Source organism: Pongo abelii, chromosome 2 (genome assembly GCF_028885655.2).
Source record: "Pongo abelii isolate AG06213 chromosome 2, NHGRI_mPonAbe1-v2.0_pri, whole genome shotgun sequence".
NCBI classification, from domain to species: domain Eukaryota; kingdom Metazoa; phylum Chordata; class Mammalia; order Primates; family Hominidae; genus Pongo; species Pongo abelii.
The window spans coordinates 105,292,389-105,313,704 of record NC_085928.1 but is presented as its reverse complement, the minus strand read 5'-3'; the positions used below and the strand labels follow the sequence as shown (position 1 = coordinate 105,313,704).

At 52.2% G+C, this 21,316-nt stretch overlaps 1 protein-coding gene across 1 annotated transcript; it reads right to left on the bottom strand.

The window, feature by feature from the left end:
• Window positions 1-14,071: 14,071 nt before the first annotated feature.
• On the bottom strand, window positions 14,072-17,905 carry CCDC71 (coiled-coil domain containing 71). Its single transcript, XM_002813758.4, has 2 exons — window positions 17,807-17,905; window positions 14,072-15,801 (listed from the first exon to the last, which is right to left on the bottom strand). The coding sequence occupies exon 2, from the start codon at window positions 15,747-15,749 to the stop codon at window positions 14,352-14,354; it is 1,398 nt and encodes a 465-aa protein (XP_002813804.1). The 5' UTR covers window positions 15,750-15,801; window positions 17,807-17,905; the 3' UTR covers window positions 14,072-14,351.
• Between the last annotated feature and the right edge of the window lie 3,411 nt (window positions 17,906-21,316).

The following is a 21,316-nucleotide window of genomic DNA, read 5'->3' as shown; positions in this document are numbered from 1 at the left end:
AGGCGGAGGTTGCAGTGAGCCAAGATCGCACCATTGCACTCCAGCCTGGGTGACAAGAACGAGACTCCCTCTCAAAAAAAAAAAAAAAAAAAATTATCTCTGCCAGATGTAGGGTGGAACCCCTAGGACATCACTGAATGCAGATGGATGAAGCTTCCCTCAGTCCTCCACACTCCCTCTTGGTCTGCTATAGCCTGTGTCATGGAGTAGCATGTTCCTGGATCAAAGCAGAAAGTCTGTATAGAACCACAACCCTGCGGTGAATGGGGAGAGGAGAAGAGGTGAGGTGATGCTGAAATGATCATGTGGTCCCAGAGATGCCTCCATGCTTGCTTCCTTCCTTCCTTCTTCGTTCCTTCCTTCCTCCCTCCCTCCCTCCTTTCTTTCTTTCCTTTTTCTTCTTTCTTTTTTTTTTTTTTTTTTTTTGATGGAGGCTCGCTCTGTCGTCCAGTCTGGAGTGCAGTGGCGCAATCTCGGCTCAGTCCCACCTCAGCCTCCCGAGTAGCTGGGAGTACAGGTGCGTGCCACCACGCCAGGCTAATTTTTGTATTTTTAGTAGAAATAGGGTTTCAGCCGGGTGCAGTGGTTCATGCCTGTAATCCCAGCACTTCGGGAGGCTGAGGCAGGACGATCACAATGTCAAGAGATCGAGACCATCCTGGCCAACATAGTGAAATTCCGTCTCTACTAAAAATACAAAAATTAGCTGGGCATGGTGGTACGCGCCTGTAGTCCCAGCTACTTGGTAGGCTGAGGCAGGAGAATCATTTGAACTCAGGAGGTGGAGGTTGCAATGAGCCGAGATTGTGCCACTGCACTCCAGCCTGGTGACAGAGTGAGACTCCGTCTCAAAGTCTCAAAAAAAAAAAAAAAAAAAAAGGCCATGCGCTGTGGCTCACACCTGTAATCCTAGCACTTTGGGAAGCTGAGGTAGGCAGATCACCTGATGATGAGAGTTGGAGACCAACCTGACCAACAGGGAGAAACCCCATCTCTACTAAAAATACAAAATTAGCTGGGCATGGTGGCACGTACCTGTAATCCCAGCTACTCAGGAGGCTAACGCAGGAGAACTGCTTGAACCCGGGAGGCGGAGGTTGCGGTGAGCTGAGATCCCACCATTGCACTCCAGCCTGGGCAACAAGAGAGAAACTCCATCTAAAAAAAAAAAAAAAAAAGCCCGGCGTGGTGGCTCACGCCTGTAATCCCAGCACTTTGGGAGGCCGAGGCGGGCGGATCACGAGGTCAGGACATCGAGACCATCCTGGCCAACATGGTGAAACCCCGTCTCTACTAAAAATACAAAAAATTAGCCGGGTGTGGTGGCGGGCACCTGTAATCCCAGCTACTGGGGAGGCTGAGGCAGGAGAATTGCTTGAACCCAGGATGCGGAGGTTGCGGTGAGCCGAGATCGTGCCATTGCACTCCAGCCTGGGCAAAAAGAGCAAAACTCTGTCTCAAAGAGAAAAAAAAAAAAATAAGAAACGGGGTTTCACCATGTTGGCCAGGCTGGTATGGAACTTCTGACCTCAGGTGATCTGCCCACCTTGTCCTCCCAAAGTGCTGGGATTACAGGCATGAGCCACTGTGCCCAGCTGGGATGCCTCATTTCTATTGTGCACTTAGTGAGCCCAACATTTCGTCATGAATGGAAAAAGACCAACTTCTTAAATCCTGCTTTATTGTTAAGCTAAGTACCTGTTTCGCTTGTTTTATGACATGATGATATGCCATACTGACGGTTTTCCACTTGGTTTGGTGTGTTTCAAATGTGTGGGCAGCATAATGGGGTCCTGGTATTAGGAGTGACAGGATTGGGGGTCACAGGGTCTTGTCTAGCTGTGTGCATGAAGCAGGGCCACCTGAAACAGCTGCTCTGAGGGCAGCAGATGGGCACAGTGGGTGCTGCTGGGCAGGAATTGGGCACAGACACTGACTAATGCCTGACAGTCTTCAGGTTCCTGGGGTTAGGGATCAGCAGTCACAAAGCCACTCCTATCCACCCCTACCACCACCCATCCACACTCCTGACATCCACACCACTGACCTAGGTTTCATAGAGCAGGACAATGTCATACTACAGGGCATGAGGCACCAGTGGGCACCAGGAGAGAAGGGCCATCCTCACTGACCACATGGGCAAAGTCAAGCCAGTCCAAAATACAGGACCAGCTGCCCATGCAGGGGAAAGGGCTTTTCTGGGGCCTGCGTGTGAGACACAGACTTCCCATTCCAGGACCTACGACCCTCAGGGCTTAGACTCCCATTCCCTCAAGAACCCAAGGATCTGTATTCCCAGGCCCCTATCCCTCTTAAGATCCTAGTGACCTGTGACTTCATCTTGTTCCCCAGACTCCTCACTTTGGGCAGCTGGTGACTGTGATGGTCTTGCCAGACAGGGTGGAGGGCACATCAAGGGTCATGCTATCATCCAGGCGCGGTGGCTCATGTCTGTAATCCCAGCACTTTGGAAGGCCAAGGCGGGCAGATGACCTGAGGTCGGGAGTTCGAGACCAGCCTGGCCAACAAAGTGAAACCCCATATCTACTAAAAATACAAAAATTAGTCACGTGTGGTAGCAGGCGTCTGTAATCCCAGTGATTCAGGAGGCTGAGGCAGGAAAATAGCTTGAACCCAGGAGGCACAGGTTGCAATGAGCCAAGATCATGCCATTGCACTCCAGCCTGGATGACAAGAGTGAAATTCCATCTCAAAACAAACAAACAAACAAAAACAAAACAAACAAACAAACAAAAAACAGCGTGATGCTATCTCTGAAGTCGGGGCTGAAGCCAGTCAGAGGCAGTCCCTGGGGCTTCTGTACTGTGGAAAGGAGCAGGCCAGGGGGCTCCCTCGAAGGAAGTGGGAGTCCTAGTCCTTTCCCACACTGTCCTGGGCATAATATGGCCTCTGTCCAAGACACTGAACTTTTGACCATGCTGACACCCATACCTGGATTTCCAAGTCTTTCCAACCCTGCTCAGCCTCTTCCACCAAATAGTTATCTGGACGTTCACTTCTTCCAGTGAGCCCCAGTGTCTGAGCTTTGATTTCTTTCTGCTTCTGACCCTCCTGATACTTATAGGCAGCCAGAGCTTGGCTTGCTGGAGAACCTGGCCAAGCTTGGCTTCAGTTGTGGCCAAGGGCAGCACAGAAATACCCAGATTAGGCCAGGCACCGTATCGCACGCCTATAATCCCAGCACTTTGAGAGGCCGAGGTGGGCGGATCACCTGAGGTCAGGAGTTTGAGACCAGCCTGGCCAATATGGTGAAACTTCATCTCTACTAAAAATACAAAAATTCACCAGGTGTGGTGGTGCATGCTTTTAATCTCAGCTATTCGGGAGACTGAGGCAGGAGAATCGCTTGAACCCGGGAGGCGGAGGTTGCAGTGAGCTGAGTTTGCGTCATTGCATGCCACCCTGCCTGGGCAACACAGCAAGACTCTGTCTCAAATTTAAAAAAAAAGAAAATAAAAAGAAATACCCAGATTAGTGCTCATGGCAGTGGCAGCCACAGAGGTGGGGGTGGGATATGCAGACTCACCGCTGCAGAATACCTGAGGGAGCACAGAGGTGAGGAGGGGTCAGGGTGAAGTCTTGATTCTTGCCATTTGATCATGAATTCCAGGCTCCGCCCTGTACCTGTTACTGTAGCATCTGCAAAGTTATAGTCACAGGGCCAGCAGCCTGGGGGAGTCACTGCCCAGACCCTAGAACTCCGGCTGTAGGAGACAGTAGTTGGGTTGGGGAAGGCAAGAAGATCTGGACAGGAAGAGGAGGGGAGGGGCCTGATAAGTCTTATATTGGGTCTGCCTATGGTGGGAAAAGGGGTGAGAAAGGGCCTGAATGTTCCTCTGACTGCATCTGAAAGTGAGAGAGAAGATCATGGTGCACTCCTGAATAACTTCACAGAGAGACATAAGAAGGAGATGAGGACACAACCAGGGTTAAATAAAAGTTAAGCCAAGAGGCCGGGCACAGTGGTGCACGCCTGTAATCCTAGCACTTTGGGAGGTTAAGGTGGGTGGATCACGAGGTCAGGAGTTCGAGACCAGCCTGGCCAAGATGGTGAAACCCCGTCTCTACTTTAAAAAAAAAAAAAAAATTAGCCAGGCGTGGTGGTGGTCGCCTGTAATCCCAGCAACTCAGGGGGCTGAGGCAGGAGAATTGCTTGAACCCGGGAGGCAGAGGTTGCAGTGAGCTGAGATTGCACCACTGCACTCCAGCCTGGGTGACAGAGTGAGACTCCATCTCAAAAAAAAAAAAAAAGTTAAGCAAAGAGTTTGTAACATTCAAGGCAAGGAGAGGATGGAGTTATTCCTTGGACTAAGTCTTCCTCTAAACAAGTTTGCTGGAAAAAAACAAAACAAAACAAAAAAACACCTTTGTCCGGGTGTGGTGGCTCACACCAGTAATCCCAGCACTTTGGGAGACCAAGGCGGGAAGATCATTTGAGGTCAGGAGTTGGAGACCAGCGTGGCCGACACGGTAAAACCTCGCCTCTACTAAAAATACAAAAATTAGCCAGGTGTGATGGTGCGTGCCTGTAATTCCAGCTACACAGGAGGCTGAGGCATGAGAATCGCTTGAACTCGGGAGGTGGAGGTTGCAGTGAGCCGAGGTTGCACTACTGCACCCCAGCCTGGGTGACACAGCAAGACAAGACTCTGTCTCAAAAACAAAAACAAAGACAAAACCCTTTAAATCCAGTGTATAATACAAGTTTAATCAATTTCCCTTTTGTTTCTGAAACTCCCACCTGAGGGCATATATAGGTTCAGCTAGCCAAAGTGATGCTGACCCTAGTGACCAAGTCAGTGAGCAGCACCCACCCAAGTACAAGGCTCAGTCCACAGTCACGATAACTATAGTCTTATACTCATTATAAGGCTGTAGCTCCAAAAAGCTCAGTGCTGAAGGTCAAGGTTAAATCAGAAGATGGGTCAAGCCTCACCAGACAATGGCTACAGTCCTGTCCAGAGACAAAGCATTTGCAGTGACAGGTACCACTGGAGGGATAACAGACATGAGTACCAGGAACCTGACCCCTGGGGTCACACCTGCAGACGAAGGCTTAGGGCTCTCAGCTTGCTAATAGAACTGCAGTGGGGTGGGTAGGTGCGTGTGTTATCAGGGCAGTAATTGGGGGCAGAGCCAGGAGGACATGGAGGCGGGGGCCCACCCTGAGTGTCACTCACCCTGGCAGCTCTGAGGTTGGGTGGAGCTCAGGCCATAGTGACCAGGCCAGTAGGAGTCACAGTGCTGACGCCATACACACACTTTGCAGCAACACTGCCCAGAGAGGAGGCCATGGATCTCATTCATGTGAGCATCACACAAATCCCCTTCCAGACACCCACAGGGTCACAGTCACGGGCTAGATCAGAGGTCAGAGGTTAAGGATGGAATTAGGTCAGAGGTCACCATGGAGCTGAAGGATGAGAGTCAGTGTTGGGATTAGGGGTTGAAGGACTCATGTCTGCAGGACTGAGGGGAACAGGGATCCTCTCAGGGATGACAGTAGAAGAAGGGCCAGCAGAACTCACAGTGGCGCCCAGCTGTGTTGTCCTGACACACATCACACACGCCTCCACTCACATAACCAGACACACAGCTGTGTCAAAGTGACAACTGTAGACATGCCCGTGGCACTCACACTCTGAGGCAGAGCCAGAAAGGTAGATATGGGGTGGGCGGACCTGTGGTAGGTATGGCCAGGCAGAGTAGAGCATGGCATTCATCCCAGCAGGCATGCGGGTGCCCAGGCTCTGCTGCATGTGATGGATGATCCTGGTGCAGGTCTTGGCAGCACTCACAGTGGGCACCGACTGGTGGTGACAGATGCAAAGCTCATGTACCTGATAGTGAGGAGGGCAAGGCAGGCCTGCTCTGGTGTCCCAGCTTGCCCGCCCCACCAGCCACAGAATGCCCCTCCCATTGTCCTCACCACATTGGCTGGGGTTCCAGGTGCAGACCTGCACTTACAGGTGTGCCCAAGGCACAGGCAACTGCCTCTGGCCACAAGCTCATAGAAGGCATAGTAGTAGAAGGGGTGTCCCTTGAGGACTCCCAGGGGCCTGTCACCCAGGGTGTGCAATTTGGAGAAGTTTACACAGAGGTTAGTCACATGCAGGACCTCTGGAGACACAGATGGTCAGACCTTGGGTGCCTTGGTCCTCACTTTCTATGACTAGGGAGGAGGGAAAGGAATGGGGGAGTCTTTCCCCTTTCCACATCCTTGTATCCACTCCTCCTGCCCTCATGCTATGGGGTTCTGTCATCCCTGCTTCCCTGGGAATGTTGTCTTAGGATGACCACAGCCTTCCCCATGGTGATAATTCCACTTCTGTAGTGAGGATCCCCTTTCTCCAATCCTGATTTTACTCCTGAACTGAGACCTGCACATCCCATTACTTCCTGGACACCCCACTATGGTATCATCAGGTATCTGAAACCTGCTTCCCTAATGCAGTAAAGGATTCTGCTTGCCAGCCCATAGTCCAAACTAAAAATCTACTATCATTCAGCTAAACCACATAGGTACTACAATCGTGCACCCATCAGATTACAATGGAGAGGAAAAATTCATATTGCCTAGTGACATGGTGGCTGTCATAATGTTGTATGTAGCACAATACATTACTCACGTTTGTGATACTGTATAAACAAATCTACTGCATTGCTAAGTCATATAAAAGTACAGCACATATAATTATGTACAGTAGGCTGGGCACGGTGGCTCACAGCTGTAATCCTAGCACTTTGGGAGACCAAGGCAGGTGAATCACCTGAGGTCAGGAGTTCGAGACTAGTCTAGCCAACATGGCAAAACCCCGTCTCTACTAAACAAATACAAAAAATCAGCCAGGCATGGTGGCGGGTGCCTGTAATCCCAGCTACTCTGGAGGCTGAGGCAGGGGAATCACTTGAACCTGGGGGGGCGGAGGTTGCAGTGAGCCGAGATCATGCCACTACACTCCAGCCTGGGCGACAGAGTGAGACCCTGTCTCAAAAAAATAAATTATATTCAGTATATAATACTTCATGATAATAAATGACTACTACTTGTTTATGTATTTACTATGCCATACTTTTTATCATTATTTTAGAGTGTGTGTCTTCTAGTTGTTGTTTTTTTTAATCTTTTTTAAAACATTTTTCAGATGGAGTGTAGCTCCATCGCCCAGGCTGGAGTGCAGAGGGGCGATCTCAGCTCACTGCAACCTCCACCTCCGAGGTTCAAGTGATTCTCGTGCTTCAGTCTCCCGAGTAGCTGGGATTACAGGTGTGCACCACCACACCTGGCTAATTTTTCTATTTTTAGTAGAGACAGGATTTCGCCATGTTGGCCAGGTTGGTCTTGAACTCATGACCTCAGGTGATCCGCCCGCTCGGCCTCCTAAAGTGCTAGGATTACAGGTGTCAGCCACTGTCCCCGGCCAAATTTTTTTTTTTTTTTAGAGAAAAGTTCTATGTTGCCCAGGCTGGACTGGGACTCCCAGACTCAAGCAATCCTCCCATCTAGGCCTCTTGAGTAGCTGAGACTACAAGCACGTACCACTATGCCCAGCCTTCCTTCTACTTTGTAAAAAAAGTAATCGTAAAACATGGTCGAGCACTGTAGCTCACGCCTATAATTCCAGAACTTTGGGAGGCCAAGGTGGGCACATAGCTTGAGCTCAGGAATTCAAGACCAGCCTGGACAACATGGTGAAACCCTGTCTCCACAAAAAATTACAAAAATTAGGCTGGGCATGGTGGCTTACGCCTGTAATCCCAGCACTTTGGGAGGCCGAGGCGGGTGGATCACGAGGTCAGGAGATTGAGACCATCCCGGCTAATATGGTGAAACCCTGTCTCTACTGAATACAAAAAATTAGCCAGGCGTGGTAGCCGGCACCTGTAGTCCCAGCTACTTGGGAGGCTGAGGCAGGAGAATGGCGTGAACCCAGGAGGCGGAGCTTGCAGTGAGCTGAGATCCCGCCACTGCACTCCAGCCTGGGCAACAGAGCGAAACTCCATCTCAAAAAAAGAAAAAGAAAAAAAAAAAGAAAAGAAAAAGGCCAGGCACGGTGGCTCACGCCTGTAATCCCAGCACTTTGGGAGGCCGAGGCGGGCAGATCGCCTGAGGTCAGGAGTTCAAGACCAGCCTGGCCAACATAGTGAAACCCCGTCTCTACTAAAAATACAAAAAATTAGGTGGGCGTGGTGGGGGGGTGCCTGTAATCCCAGCTACTCAGGAGGCTGAGGCAAGAGAATTGCTTGAACCCGGGAGGCAGAGGTTGCAGTGAGCCAAGATTGCGCCATTGCACTCCAGCCTGGGCAACAAGAGCGAAACTCCATCTCAAAAAAAAAAAGAAAGAAAAAAACTTAGCCGGGCATGGTGGCACAGGCCTGTCGTCCCAGCTACTCAGGAGGCTGAGGTGGGAGGATCACGTGAGCCTGGGAGGCAGAGGCTGCAGTGGGCAGCGATGGTGCCACTGCACCCCAGCCTGGGCAACATAGTGAGACCCTGTCTAAAAAAAAACTTAATCGTAAAACAGTCTCAGGCAGGTCCTTCAGGAGGTATCCAGAAGAAGGCATTGTTATCATAGATGACAGCTCCATGCATATTACTGCCCCTACAGATCTCTTTCAGTGGGTCAAGATCTGGAGGTGGAAGACAGTGATATTGATGATCCTGACCCTATGTAGGCCTAGGCTAATGTGTGTGTTTGTGTCTTAGTTTTTATTTTATTTTATTTATTTATTTTTTTGAGATGGAGTCTTGCTCCGTCACCCAGGCTGGTGTGCAGTGGCACTATCTTGGCTCACTGCAAGCTCCGCCTCCTGGGTTCACGCCATTCTCCTGTCTCAGCCTCCCCAGCAGCTAGGACAACAGGTGCACGCCACCATGCCTGGCTAATTTTTTTGTATTTTTAGTAGAGACGAGGTTTCACTGTGTTAGCCAGGATGGTCTCGATCTCCTGACCTCACGAGCCGCCCACCTCCGCCTCCCAAAGTGCTGGGATTACAGGAGCAAGCCACCACGCCTGGCAGTGTCTTAGTTTTTAACAAAAAAGTTTAAAATGTAAAAAAAAAATTTTTAATAGAGAAAAGCTTATCAAATATGGATATAAAGGAAATATTTTCGTACAGCTGTACATGTGTTTTAAGCTAAGTGTTAAAAAGCTGTAAAAAGTTAAAAGTCTGTAAAGTAAAAAAACTTCAGAAAGTTAAGGTTACTATTGAAGAAGGAAAAAATTTGTTTCTATACATTTAGTATAGCCCGTGTACAGTGTTTATAATCTACAGTAGTGTACAGTAATGTCCTAGGCCTTCACATTCACTCACCACTCCTCACTGACTCACTCAGAGCATCCTCCAGTCCTCCAAGTGCCATCCATGGTAAGTGCCCTATACAGGTGTACCATTTCTCATCTCTTATACCATGTTTTTACTGTACCTTTTCTATGTTTAGATACACAAATACCATTGTGTTAAAGCTGCCTACAGTTTTCAGTACAGTCACATGCTGTACAGGTTTGTAGCCTAGGAGTAACAGGCTATACCAGATAGTCTAGAAGTGTGGTAGGCTATACAAGTACACTCTAGATGTTTCCACAACAATGAAACCACGTAATGACACATTTCTCAGAATGTATCCCCCCCATCATGAAACAATCCATGGTCACAGATGGGTTATTTATCAACTGTCTTTCTGACTTGATGTCCATTCCAAGAAGGCAGATAGCTTTTCTGTCTGCTTCCCATCAAACACTGCCCAGAAGATGCCTGACAGAGTGTACAGCTCAATGGGTGCTTGTTATATGAATACACAGATAAAGGAATGGGTCCATGGCTCCTCTCCCTGCTCCACACCTTAGGTCCGTTACTAAGATACAGGAGGTCCGCTACCTCCTGTATCTTTCCTCTGCAGGCCTCCCCTCTTTTTTGATCTGAGGTGAAAAACAACAGCAGCTTGCATACCTACCATGAGGGCTCAGGGTAAGCAGCTGGTAATAACTGCAGGTAAGGGGGGCAGGGAGTGCCCAATGGGTGTAGAGAAAAAACTAGTTTGGCGTTTGTCCTGCTCTAGTACCCTCCTGGCCTGATTCTGGGCTCTCCTACTAGGAGTCTTTAACAAAGACTTCTTTACAAGGAAGGTGTTACATCCAGAGATGCCCTGGTGCCACCTAGAGGCAGCTGCAGGGACAAAGGGCAAAGGTCAGGGTCATGAATGGAGTTGGAGGAGCAATGACAGGTAGACTATGACAGGGGCAGTGATGGGGGCCCACAAAGGGAAGAGTTATGAGGGGCAGTGATAGGAGTGGAGACAGGGGACAGGTATGAGGAAATGAGGAACTATGATGGGGCCTCACAAAGGGATTCAATAATGGGGCAGAGACATTATGGAAATTGTTCCCCATGCCAGTCCCTATACACTGGGTACAAGTATGGGAAACAGTGATGGGGTATAAATGGGAGGCCACAAAAAGGACCATGATGGGGCAGGGCTGGGGAACGGCCCTGGGAGACTGAGCTTGCCTACTTGCCCTGTCCCACCGGTGCCCACTCGAGGCAGGGCCTCTTTCCCCCAGTATCTACAAGCTCTGTCCTGACACACAAAGGGTAGAGGATTGCCTCTGGGGATGATTACCCTGAATCTCAGGGTTGTTTGGGTCCTCTACTGGAATGGCTGGGTCCAGAACTTTGAAAATTACCTGGGAGAAAGAAGCAGGTTTGAGCCTCTTATTTCACCTCAGGGCCCAACCCCCCTTTCCCTGGGCCTGACCTTGCCCTCAGTGGAAGGCTTGATGTCTGAGTAATGCTGGTCACAGACGAGGTCACCGACTCTGCGGCTAGGGGTAGGAGGGATCCCAAGAAAGAGGCTTGGGCAGTTGTGAACAAAGTATCTGTACATGTGCCAGGAGCGGCATGGTCCACTGAGTGCTCAAGGAGCACAGCTGCTAGGTGGAATGTCTGGGGAGTCACTAGGGACAAGCATCACTGGTGGCCATCAAATAGGGAAGCACAGGGTCAGCACTTGCTAAGCAAGCCTTCAGGCTGGGGCACTGGGTCACTGGGTCACTGGGAAAGTCTTGAGTTGGGTGAAGTAGAAGGCACCCTCTAGGTCCAGCTGGATAGTGATGTTTTCTTTTTTTTTTGAGATGGAGTCTTGCTCTGTTGCCCAGGCTGGAGTGCAGTGGTGCAATCTCAGCTCACTGCAACCTCCACCTCCCAGGTTCAAGCGATTCTCCTGCCTCAGCCTCCTGAGTAGCTGGGACTACAGGTATGTGCCAGCACGCCTGGCTAATTTTTTATATTTTTCTTTTTTGAGACAGAGTCTTGCTCTGTCGCCCAGGCTGGAGTGCAGTGGTGCGATCTTGGCTCACTGCAAGCTCCGCAGCCTGGGTTCACGCCATCCTCCTGCCTCAGCCTCCTGAGTAGCTGGGACTGCAGGCGCACGTCGCCACGCTGGGCTAATTTTTTGTATTTTTAGTAGAGACAGGGTTTCACCATGTTAGCCAGGATGGTCTCGATCTCCTGACCTCATGATCCACCCACCTCGGCCTCCCAGAGTGCTGGCATTACAGGCGTGAGCCACTGCGCCCGGACAATTTTTTGTATTTTTAGTAGAGACAGGGTTTCACCATGTTAGCCAGGATGGTCTCGATCTCCTGACCTCGTGATCCGCCCGCCTTGGCCTCCCAAAGTGCTGGGATTACAGGCGTGAGCCACTGTGCCCGGCCTTGATGGTAACTTTTTTTTTTTTGAGATGGAGTCTTGCTCTGTCACCCAGGCTGGAGTGCAGTGGTGTCATCTTGGCTCACTGCAAGCTCCGCCTCCAGGGTTCACGCCATTCTCCTGCCTCAGCCTCCTGAGTAGCTGGGACTACAGGCGACTCCCACCACACCCAGCTAATTTTCTGTATTTTTAGTAGAGACGGGGTTTCACCGTGTTAGCCAGGATGGTCTCGATCTCCTGACCTTGTGATCCGCCGCCTCGGCCTCCCAAAGTGCTGGGATTACAGGCATGAGCCATTGCGCCTGGCCGATGGTGACATTTTCAACACCAGCAGCCATGGGGCTAGTGAGTGACTAGGCCCTGAACCCATACCTCCACACATGGGCACACTGCACCCTCACCACTCTCTGCCTACCAGGTCTTGCTGCCACCACACCACTCTGGGAGATCACGTTCTTAATGTCATGGCCTCCCTGGTCGCAGGAGTCACAGGGGCAATTCTGAGTCTTGGGTTAGGACTCAAGGAAACTGACTAGAGAGGTTAATGATCAGACCTCTACTCCAAAATTTCACAGCACAGGCCTCTAGCTCCCGGCAATGACCCAGACCCCCAACAGGGCTGAACCAGCCCAGGACACCCAAAGAAACCAGCCTCCAGAGCCCTCACCTGCAGGTGACTGCCAATGAAGTAGGGCTCAGGGCCTACTGGATGAAGTTCGAAGGCTCTGGCTCTGGCCCCAGCCAAAAACCAGGATGCTGATGCAGCCAGATCGAGAAAGGATATCTGGCACTCCCTGGGAAACTGTTCTAGGAGCCTGGACTAGGAAGGGCAGGGTCTGACTACAGATCCTAGGAATACCCACCCCCCTCCACCCCACCCCACAGGGAACCTTGATTTTTCTTTTTTTTTTTTTTTTTTTTTTGAGACAGAGTCTCACTCTGTCGCCCAGCCTGGAGTGCAGTGGTGAGATCTTGGCTCACTGCAAACTGTGCTTCCCAGGTTCAAGTGATCTTCCAGCCTCAGCCTCCCAAGTAGCTGGGACTATAGGTGTGTGCCACCACACCTGGCTAATTTTTGTATTTTTAGTAGAGATGGGGTTTCACCATATTGGCTAGGCTGGTCTCAAACTCCTGACCTCAACTGACCCACCTGCCTTGGCCTCCCAAAGTGCTGGGATTACAGGCATGAGCCCCAAGCTGGGCTGCCCTTGAGGAGCTGAGTGTGGCTCTCAGGTCATTGCCCATATTCACATCATGAATGAAAGAGTTGTCAGAGGCGAGTAGCATGCAGGGTAGTGGGGCGACAGCACAGCTGGGAGCAAGGTCCCAGAGCTTGGGAAACCAAGGGAGGGCACACCCAGGAGAAGCATGCCACAAGATGCAGAAGGGGCAGGAGGGCACCAAGAAGCACAGAGCTTCTCCACAGGTCCACCACCCAGGGCAGCTGGCAGCTTGTGGGGCCCGGACAAACTCAGAAACAGAAAACATCTGATTATCACTGAAATGATGCCCCTACCCCAGGGAAGGGGAATGTGTGCCCCTCCCTGCCAACCCCAGGCACTGCCATTCAGCCTGGGCAGCCAGTGATGGACTACAGATGGGCAGGACAGTTACCTCCTTCAGGTCCCAGGGCCCAGCTCCCTCTCTAAAGCAGGAAGAGTGACAATGTATTTTAACATATGGACCATGTTGGAGGGCATGATGAGGCTGGACCTGGGAGTAGAGAGAGCACTTAAGATTCATACAGAAAGCACTGCTGATGAGGCAGTCATGGAAAACCTCACCCAACCAAGGAGAAAATTATCTGGTCATTGAGGGCAAGCTCTGTGGTCCTGACTCAACCACCAGCACCTTGCCACCAATCGAAGTTGAGGAGTTACTTTCTCCCAGGAGAGCAGAGGGGGAGAAGCACCTCAACCCCTTTGGGTCTGGACCCACACCAGAAAAGCCCAGGCTAAGCCCCAAGATTTTAGCCAGGCTGTCTGTTTGGTCCCTAGGGAAGTACCACAAAGGCTCCATTCCAGGACCTAAAAACCCACTAGCTGCAAGGTTCCCCATGGAACCTACTGTCCTGCATGGGGCCTGTCTGGATCACAAACCAGAGCAGCCTCAAAGGGAAGTGTCTTACTTCACAGTGGCTCTGCTCCTGCATTCAGGGGATGCCTCTCAAACAACCACAGAAGCCAATTTCCCCTCATCTCTCCAAAGGGGCCCAGGAGCTGCCTCCTCCCACAACCCCCAGAAATAGGCAGGCCTATTTCTGGGACCACTTTCCCTATATCTTCAAGCTGGCCTGCCAGCAGCCACACACACACAAAAGACCATGGAGGGTGGGCAGGGAGACTGGAAGGTGGAAAGGTATAAAACATGATAGATGAAACAGTAGACATACAACTTGAATAACAAGTCACAGTGCATCGCGCCATGAAAACACCCCTCCCGCCCACCCACCCCACCGTACCCCACCCCCTCTGGTTTCTGAAAGGAGGCTGGTGGTCACCAGGGCCCTAGAGAGGTACCCAGAGTCCTCAAGATTGTGGAGTCCACGGGCATAGCACACTGTGCCACTAGCCACACAGACAGCTGGGCTTAGTTTCCCCAAACATTGCCGTGTGAAGGAATCAGACTGCTGAATATGGCAGCAATGGCTGGAGCCGTATTACAGGTGACAGGTTCACGCGGAGGATCCGCTGAGCCCGCTGCCGCACCTCATCATCCGAGGACCGCCTATCTACCTTTATGGCACGGAACTTCAGCAGCTTTGCTGTTCCAGGCCCTAGCCATGCCTTAGGAGATCGGGGCCCAAGCCGTGTTCTCTTCTTGGGAGGAAGATCTTTTGCCTCCTCAGCCCTTTTCCTCTTCTGCCCAACAGTCTCAGGGCGGTTTTTCTGGCCCTTCCTTGTAGTTCTGGCCTTAGCAGACCCCTTTGGCCTGCCTCTGCCCCTGGGCTGGGTCCGAGCCACCTTGGCCTTGGCCCGTATGGCCTTGGCTTTAGCCTTGGCCTTGGCCCGTGCTGCCATGACTTTGGCCTTGGCCTTGACCCGTGCTGCCTTAGCTTTGGCCTTAGCCTTGACCCGTGCTGCCTTGGCCTTGGCCCGGGCCTTAGCAGCCTTGGCCTGTGTTCGAGCCACCTTGGCTTGGGCATGAGCAGCTTTGGCCAGTGTTCGAGCTACCTTGGCCTGGGCTGTTTTGGTGCCCAGGGCAGAGCCCCCTTTCATTTGCTGGACGCTGGGGGACCCAGTGGCTCTGTTGGTTTTGCTCTGGTGCCCAGAGCCTCGTCGGGGTCCAGCCCCAGGGCCTTTGAGAGTCAGACACTTGGGGCCCTTGCTTGTGGTTTTTCTGGGAGCTTTGGGCCGAGGGTTCCCCTTCCCTGAACTTTTCCGCAGTTTCAGAGGAGAGTCTGCAAGTGAGAGCTGCAGTGACTGTGCCTTGTGCTTGGCACCCAAGCAGGGCATGGGAGTCTTAAGCGGAACCAGGGCCTCAAGGACAACAGAGAGCCGCATGGCAGGGTAGACGCCTGGATAAAGGTGGGTGGGGAAGCCCACTGCTGCACCCCGGGCATGGCTGGCACTTGACTGCTTCAGAGAGCTCAGCAGCAGGTTGGTGGTAGCATGCTTGGCAAGGGCTGGTGTGGATGCTTTGGCCAGTCTGCCAGATAGCGGCATGGGAAGCAGTGTGGCCCGACCTGCAGGCAACCGCATGGCAGTTCGGGGAGCACTGGCTGGAGGTGATGTGGCAGTTGGGTTAGGGGCACGAGCCTGCAGTTTCGTCTGGCTTGGGGGATTAGCTGTGCATGAACTATAGCCATAGACATCACCACTGCGCAGGATGGTAGGTTGGAAGCCATCATCTCGCAAGCCCTGTAGGAAGGCCACAAGCTGGGCCTCTGTGGCACTGAGATCCTGGCTCATTGGGTTAAAGACAAGCAGCGCCTCTTCCAGGGCCTTCTTCCCTGCCGTGGAGATGCGCGACCAGGAGTGCACAGCTTTTTCCTCCACATGCTGAACCACCACACTCATGGCATTAGGCACTGCAGATCTGCCTGGGTATCCGCAAACCAGCGCTTGGCACCTCCAAGACAAGAGGAAAAGAGTCAATAAGAATGGCACTACGACAAAGGGCCAGAACACATAGACAGGTCAATCAGTGCCCCAATCTCCATGACACTGAGGAATCTGGCCAGAGTGAGACACTTCCTGGTGTAAAACCCTGGTCTCCTGACCCTCTACCATGCTGGGGTGGGAGGAGAGGGTAAGGGTCAGGGAGCTTCTTCAAGATACATGCTCAGAAATACCTCAGAGCCATCCAACCTGCTGCCGGGTCCCTGAAAAGATTTGAGCCTGGTACATTTTAATTCAACTCTGTATTTTCTGAGGCCAGAAACCTAGAATTACTCAGCTCTGGGAATACAGGCAATATCCCTGTCCTCAAGGAACCCAGGTTAGAAGGTCAGAAAAATACATCATTAAGATTCTTGGGAGTGAATGCTGGCACTCAGCTCAGTTTGCCAATGGGTCAGGAAAGGATTCCTGGGAGAGGCAACACCTAGCTAGGATATGAGTGATGAATAAAAAAGGATTAGATGGAAATGGAGCAAAAAGGGGAATAGCTAATGCAATGGCTCCAAAGTGAGAAAGGGTTAAGGCATACTTGGTGTGGGATCTGGGATCTAGGTGAAAAAACAGGCAAGGATAAAGCAACAAAGAACCCTGAATGTTAGCCAGAGGGCCCAGACTTACACCCACTGTCCATGCCCATCTGTTTCTCCAGCTGCTGCTGTTCATGTGTGGAGCTGGAGTCGGGTGGGGGAATCTCCCTGCCCATCAGAAGTTCTGTTTTCAGTCTCTAGACAGGGTACTCAGCAACCCATTTTCTAGCTCCAGAGGCATGGAGACCTAATCAAGAGTCGGACTTTTCTTCAACAGAAACTAAAAAGCTGATGAGTAGCAGGTGCCAATGACATCTCTCTAGGCAACCAGGCAGACCAGGGACCAGAAAGCCAGACCAAGATCCCAAAGTTTAAGGACAATGGGAGCCAAAGGCTGCAAGTAGGATGGTGAGTCAAGGGGACATTAGCGGTATGAACTGTCCTACCTAAGACCTGGAGGGCCACAGACCTCAGTACAGCCCAGATGGAAGTGACTGAGAACACCCAACTAGTCCCAGACTTCTTTAAAGAAGCTGTGGCCATCAATCATAACTAACATCTAATACCCAACCCAACACTGAGGGCTCCCAGAAGCAGGAGGCAGCTCCCCAGCTGCACCAGAGCATTAAAAGATCAGCCAGGATCAGGCAGGTCCCTCGGGCCATGAGGCCCGTCTGTGTAGTTTCTTCCCACCGCTCTAATGCAGCAGATGAAGTCTTCAGAATACCCTGGAGGAAATGCCCTGGGGCTCTTTGTTTGGAAACATTCTTGGATCCTCAGGTGTCTTGGGCACTTCCCCTCCCCAGAGACCGTTCTCCAAGCACAATCCTTGCACATGACTTTAGTTCTTTATTAATGTTTTTTGAGGGGATGTAGTTCCCAGAGCTGTGAACTGTAGAAGAGAGAGTGACCTATTTCCCACCCTCACACGCGCCCCAGCGCAAATATTTGGGGTGACCTGGGGGCTTTTCCACCCAGGTTAGGGTGGGCTCTTAGGAGGGGTTTTCTGGGCTTTCGAGAAGCTTCGGAAACAGAGGCTGCTGCCCGGCCTCCGACTTCCCTTCACACGTGCCCCCGGGGGAGGCAGGAGAAGTTGACGGAAAATAGGGGGTGAGAGAGGCGCCATACAGGCAGACCGGGGGAGGGGGCATATCGGGGCCCTCAGGCTGGGAATGCGCGTCCTTAGGGCCCAAGCCGTGAGGCGGGGGTCACTGAGGCAGCGAAATGCACAGGGTGAACGGTGCTAGCCCTACCGGGACCGCACAGCCCCAGGGTGGGGTCGCTGGGCGCGGGGTGGGGGTGGGGTGGGGGTCTCGGCCAGGCCGGCGGAGGACGCGGGTCCGGGAAGAGTTGGCCGCTTGCCCGTCCGCCCTGCCGCCTCGCGGGCCGCCCCTCCGCGGCGCGGCTAGGCCCGCGGCTCCAACCTACCGGCGCCGCCGCGGGGACCCAAGACGCGCCTCTGCGCCGCCTCCGCTGCTCCAACATGGCCGCCCGCTGCGCGCCGGAAGTGCACTGCGCTTCCGCTTCCGGGACCCAGCCCGCCCTACAGACCCTTGACCCCTGAGACCCCATTTCCCCACAAAGTCTGGGGGCGGAGCAGATTGGGTACCAAGGAGGACTGCCTGGAGGTGGTGGCCGCGGTGACCGCTCCAAACCCGTTCGGCCCTGTGCAGAAGTCTGAAGAACAGAGGTGCCCTCTGACGCGGCCCCAGGCAAGGACTCACTAGAGCCCGGCTAAGACTGGATTAGGGGTCATCTGACACCTTTTCTGAGGGGAGCTAGTGGTGCATTGACATCTGGGAGGGGTTCCTGGCAAGGTTCAGGCCATCTTCCACCCTCTGATCTTCCTTTAGCCACTGACAATGCCCACTTCAGTCCCAGACACCTGACCAGAGGGTGAAAGAGGAGTGCCTCCTGACAGGGAGTCTCAGGTGATCTCCTTTGTTTTGCAGTAAGGGTATCTCCTCCGAGGACAGCAGGCCTTCCTCTCTTCCTGAGAATAGGGCCCATGGCACATGGCATGAAAGGCTGGTGTGCACGTGATCACAAGTGGTGCACGCAAGCCCAAGCACACATGGAGTCTGGGAGCTCCAGTATACCACTGTGGACCTGAGTATACTTGCTCAGGAAGGTGGGGGCAGGTACAGTCACTGGCCCAGCCTCAGCCCCTCAGTGGAAGGAAGTCCTGCTTCCAGTCTTAACACTGCCCAGAACCCCTTTCCTTTTGCCTAGGAGCCTGGGACCTCAGTCTTTTTAGCCATGCTCTTGGGCTAGTACGGGGTGGTGGTTATAGGACACAGGTCAAAATCAATCCTAGGGGTCTGTGACTTCAGTGAGAAGTGAGAGTGGTCTCCACAGCTCTGACCAAAGGTCCCATTAGTCAGAGGTTTGCAAGTCCAGGTTGGGAGCCATCCTGGGAGCCCTGGTTTCATGGATGAGGTAGTGGGGGCATTTGCACTAGGGTCAGAGCCTGAGCCAGGAGGCAGAAATATTGCCACAACTCTTGGACCCTGACCCTTGCAGTGGTGCCTTATTTGGTAGTTGGGGTCAGGTGGAAGCCTATTGGCAATCACAGGAGGGTGGCAGGATGCTTCACTTAGGGACTGGGTACTAGCCCTTTTTCCTGCCCTTTTTCTAACCAGGATCCTCTGGTTGCTCTGTATTTTCCCTGCTTATACAGAGGGGTCCAGGCACTCCTAAAGACAAGTGCCTAGTCCACCCAGCAGTGCCATAGGCCTCATCTGGTGCCTCTTAGCTTCCCAGGGCCTCAGCACTAATGGTGAGGTCCTCGCTGCCTTTAAGTGTAGCCAAGGTATCTAGCAGGAACTGCAAAATCTCCTGTTCCTCTGGGGTCAGTGCTTCTAGCCTTTTTTCCCTGGTGGAGAGAAAGCAAGAGTAGGGTCTCAAGGGCCAGGATCTCATGGGGTGCAGTCAGGAAGCCCCACCTTGGCGCCCCCAGTCCCCAGCTGTGGGTGAGTCCAGTCTCTGGCCCTGTCCATGGTTGAGGATTGACTGTTCACTTATTCAGGACCGATTCAACCAGTTACCTTCTGCAGCTTCTCCAAAGCCGGCAGTGTTGGCCTCCTTTGTGCAGGTGGGCCATGGCTGTGCAAACAGAAACCCCTTCCATGGAGAGCCAGAGCCCATCCTCCAGGGATAGCACCAGTACAATTATATCCAGATCCCTCTCTGGTGATGTTCATCTCAGAAGTTAGGGCAAATGGAAAACCAGGAAGGGTAGGTGCATCCTCTGGCTGTGCTGTGTCCCTTCCAGACATGAGAACTGGGGAAATGATAGAGATTAGGGATAAGGATCATGGGAGTACCTAGCGCCCTTTGGGGGTGGTAGGACCGAACTTTTTGCCTCCTGGTGCCCGGTATGCCCTAGATGGAACTCTTTGGGAGCACCCATCAGAGTGCAGTCTGACTTGACCTGGACTCTAGTGGCTGCTGAGCCTACAGGCACAACTGGGACCAGACAGGATGAGATGGGAGAGAACACAGGGTGATCCCAGGATCCAATCTTTGCTTTCCATTTGGCATCTTATATGGTTCTTTTTTTCCTTCTTCCTTTTTTTTTTTTTTTTTTTTTTTGAGACAGTCTCCTTTGTTGCCCAGGCTGGAGTGCAGTGGTGTGATCTCAGCTCATTGCAACCTCTGCCTCCCAGGTTCAAGCAATTCTCCTACCTCAGCCTCCAGAGTAGCTGGGACTACAGGCGCCTGCCAACACACCTGGCTAATTTTTGTATTTTTAGTAGAGGTGGGGTTGCACCATGTTGGCCAGGCTGGTCTCGAGCTCCTGACCTCAAATGATCCACCCACCTTGGCCTCCCAAAGTGCTGGGATTACAGGCGTGAGCCACTGCGCCTGGCCAATTTTTTGTGTTTTTAGTCAAGCCGGGGTTTCACCATGTTGGCCAGGCTGGTGTCGAACTCCTGACCTCAGGTGATCCGCCCGCCTCAGCCTCCCAAAGTGCTAGTATTACACGTGTGAGCCACCTGCCCCTCCAGCCTTATATGGTTCTCAGTGGATCCTGGACCCACCTCTACCTGAGCAGAGAGATCTGATGGAGCTCTAGATGTGAATGAAGGCAGTGGCCTGGGAGGGATTGCCCCAAGAGGAAATATGTGTGCCAGGGAGAAAAGCCAGGGTTGAATCTTGAGGAGCCAATTCCTGGTGATGGAGAAGAAGCAGAGCCTGCAAAAGATTCTAGGCCAGGCGTGGTGACTCATGCCTGTAATTCCAGCACTTTGGGAGGCCAAGGCGGGCGGATCACGAGGTCAAGAGATTGAGACCATCCTGGCCAACATGGTGAAACCCCATCTCTACTAAAAATACAAAAAATTAGCTGGGCGTGGTGGCGCGTGCCTGTAGTCCCAGCTACTCGGGAGGCTGAGGCGGGAGAATCACTTGAAACCACCGGAAGGCGGAGGTTGCAGTGAGCCGAGATCACGCCACTGCACTCTAGCCTGTGCAAAGTGCAGTGAGCCGAGATCACTGTAAAATACAAAAAAAAAAAAAAAAATTAGCCAGGCGTGGTGGTGGGCCCCTGTAGTCCCAGCTACTCGGGAGGCTTAGGCAGGAGAATGGCATGCACCTGGGAGGCGGAGCTTGCAGTGAGCGGAGATGGCACCACTGCACTCCAGCCTGAGTGACAGAGCGAGACTCTGTCTCAAAAAAATAAAAATAAAAATAAAAAATAAAGATTCTCAGAGGCGGGACAAGCAGCAGGAGGGTGTTGAGGTCACAAGGGGCAAAACTTTGAAGATGCTAGCAAGATTTAGTTAAGGACCACAGGCACATATAGTTTTAGCTATATGGTATTCCATGATGACTTTTCCAAGAACAATTTTTGGGGAGGAGTGGCAGCACATTGAGGTGACAAGTAACAAGGAGGTGGAGCCTGTGAGGACAGATGGCTTCAAGAGTTAGACTGGA

Bases quoted from the DNA above. Each gene is read 5' to 3' on its own strand.
- CCDC71 (XM_002813758.4), bottom strand. From the start codon at position 15,749: ATGAGTGTGGTGGTTCAGCATGTGGAGGAAAAAGCTGTGCACTCCTGG.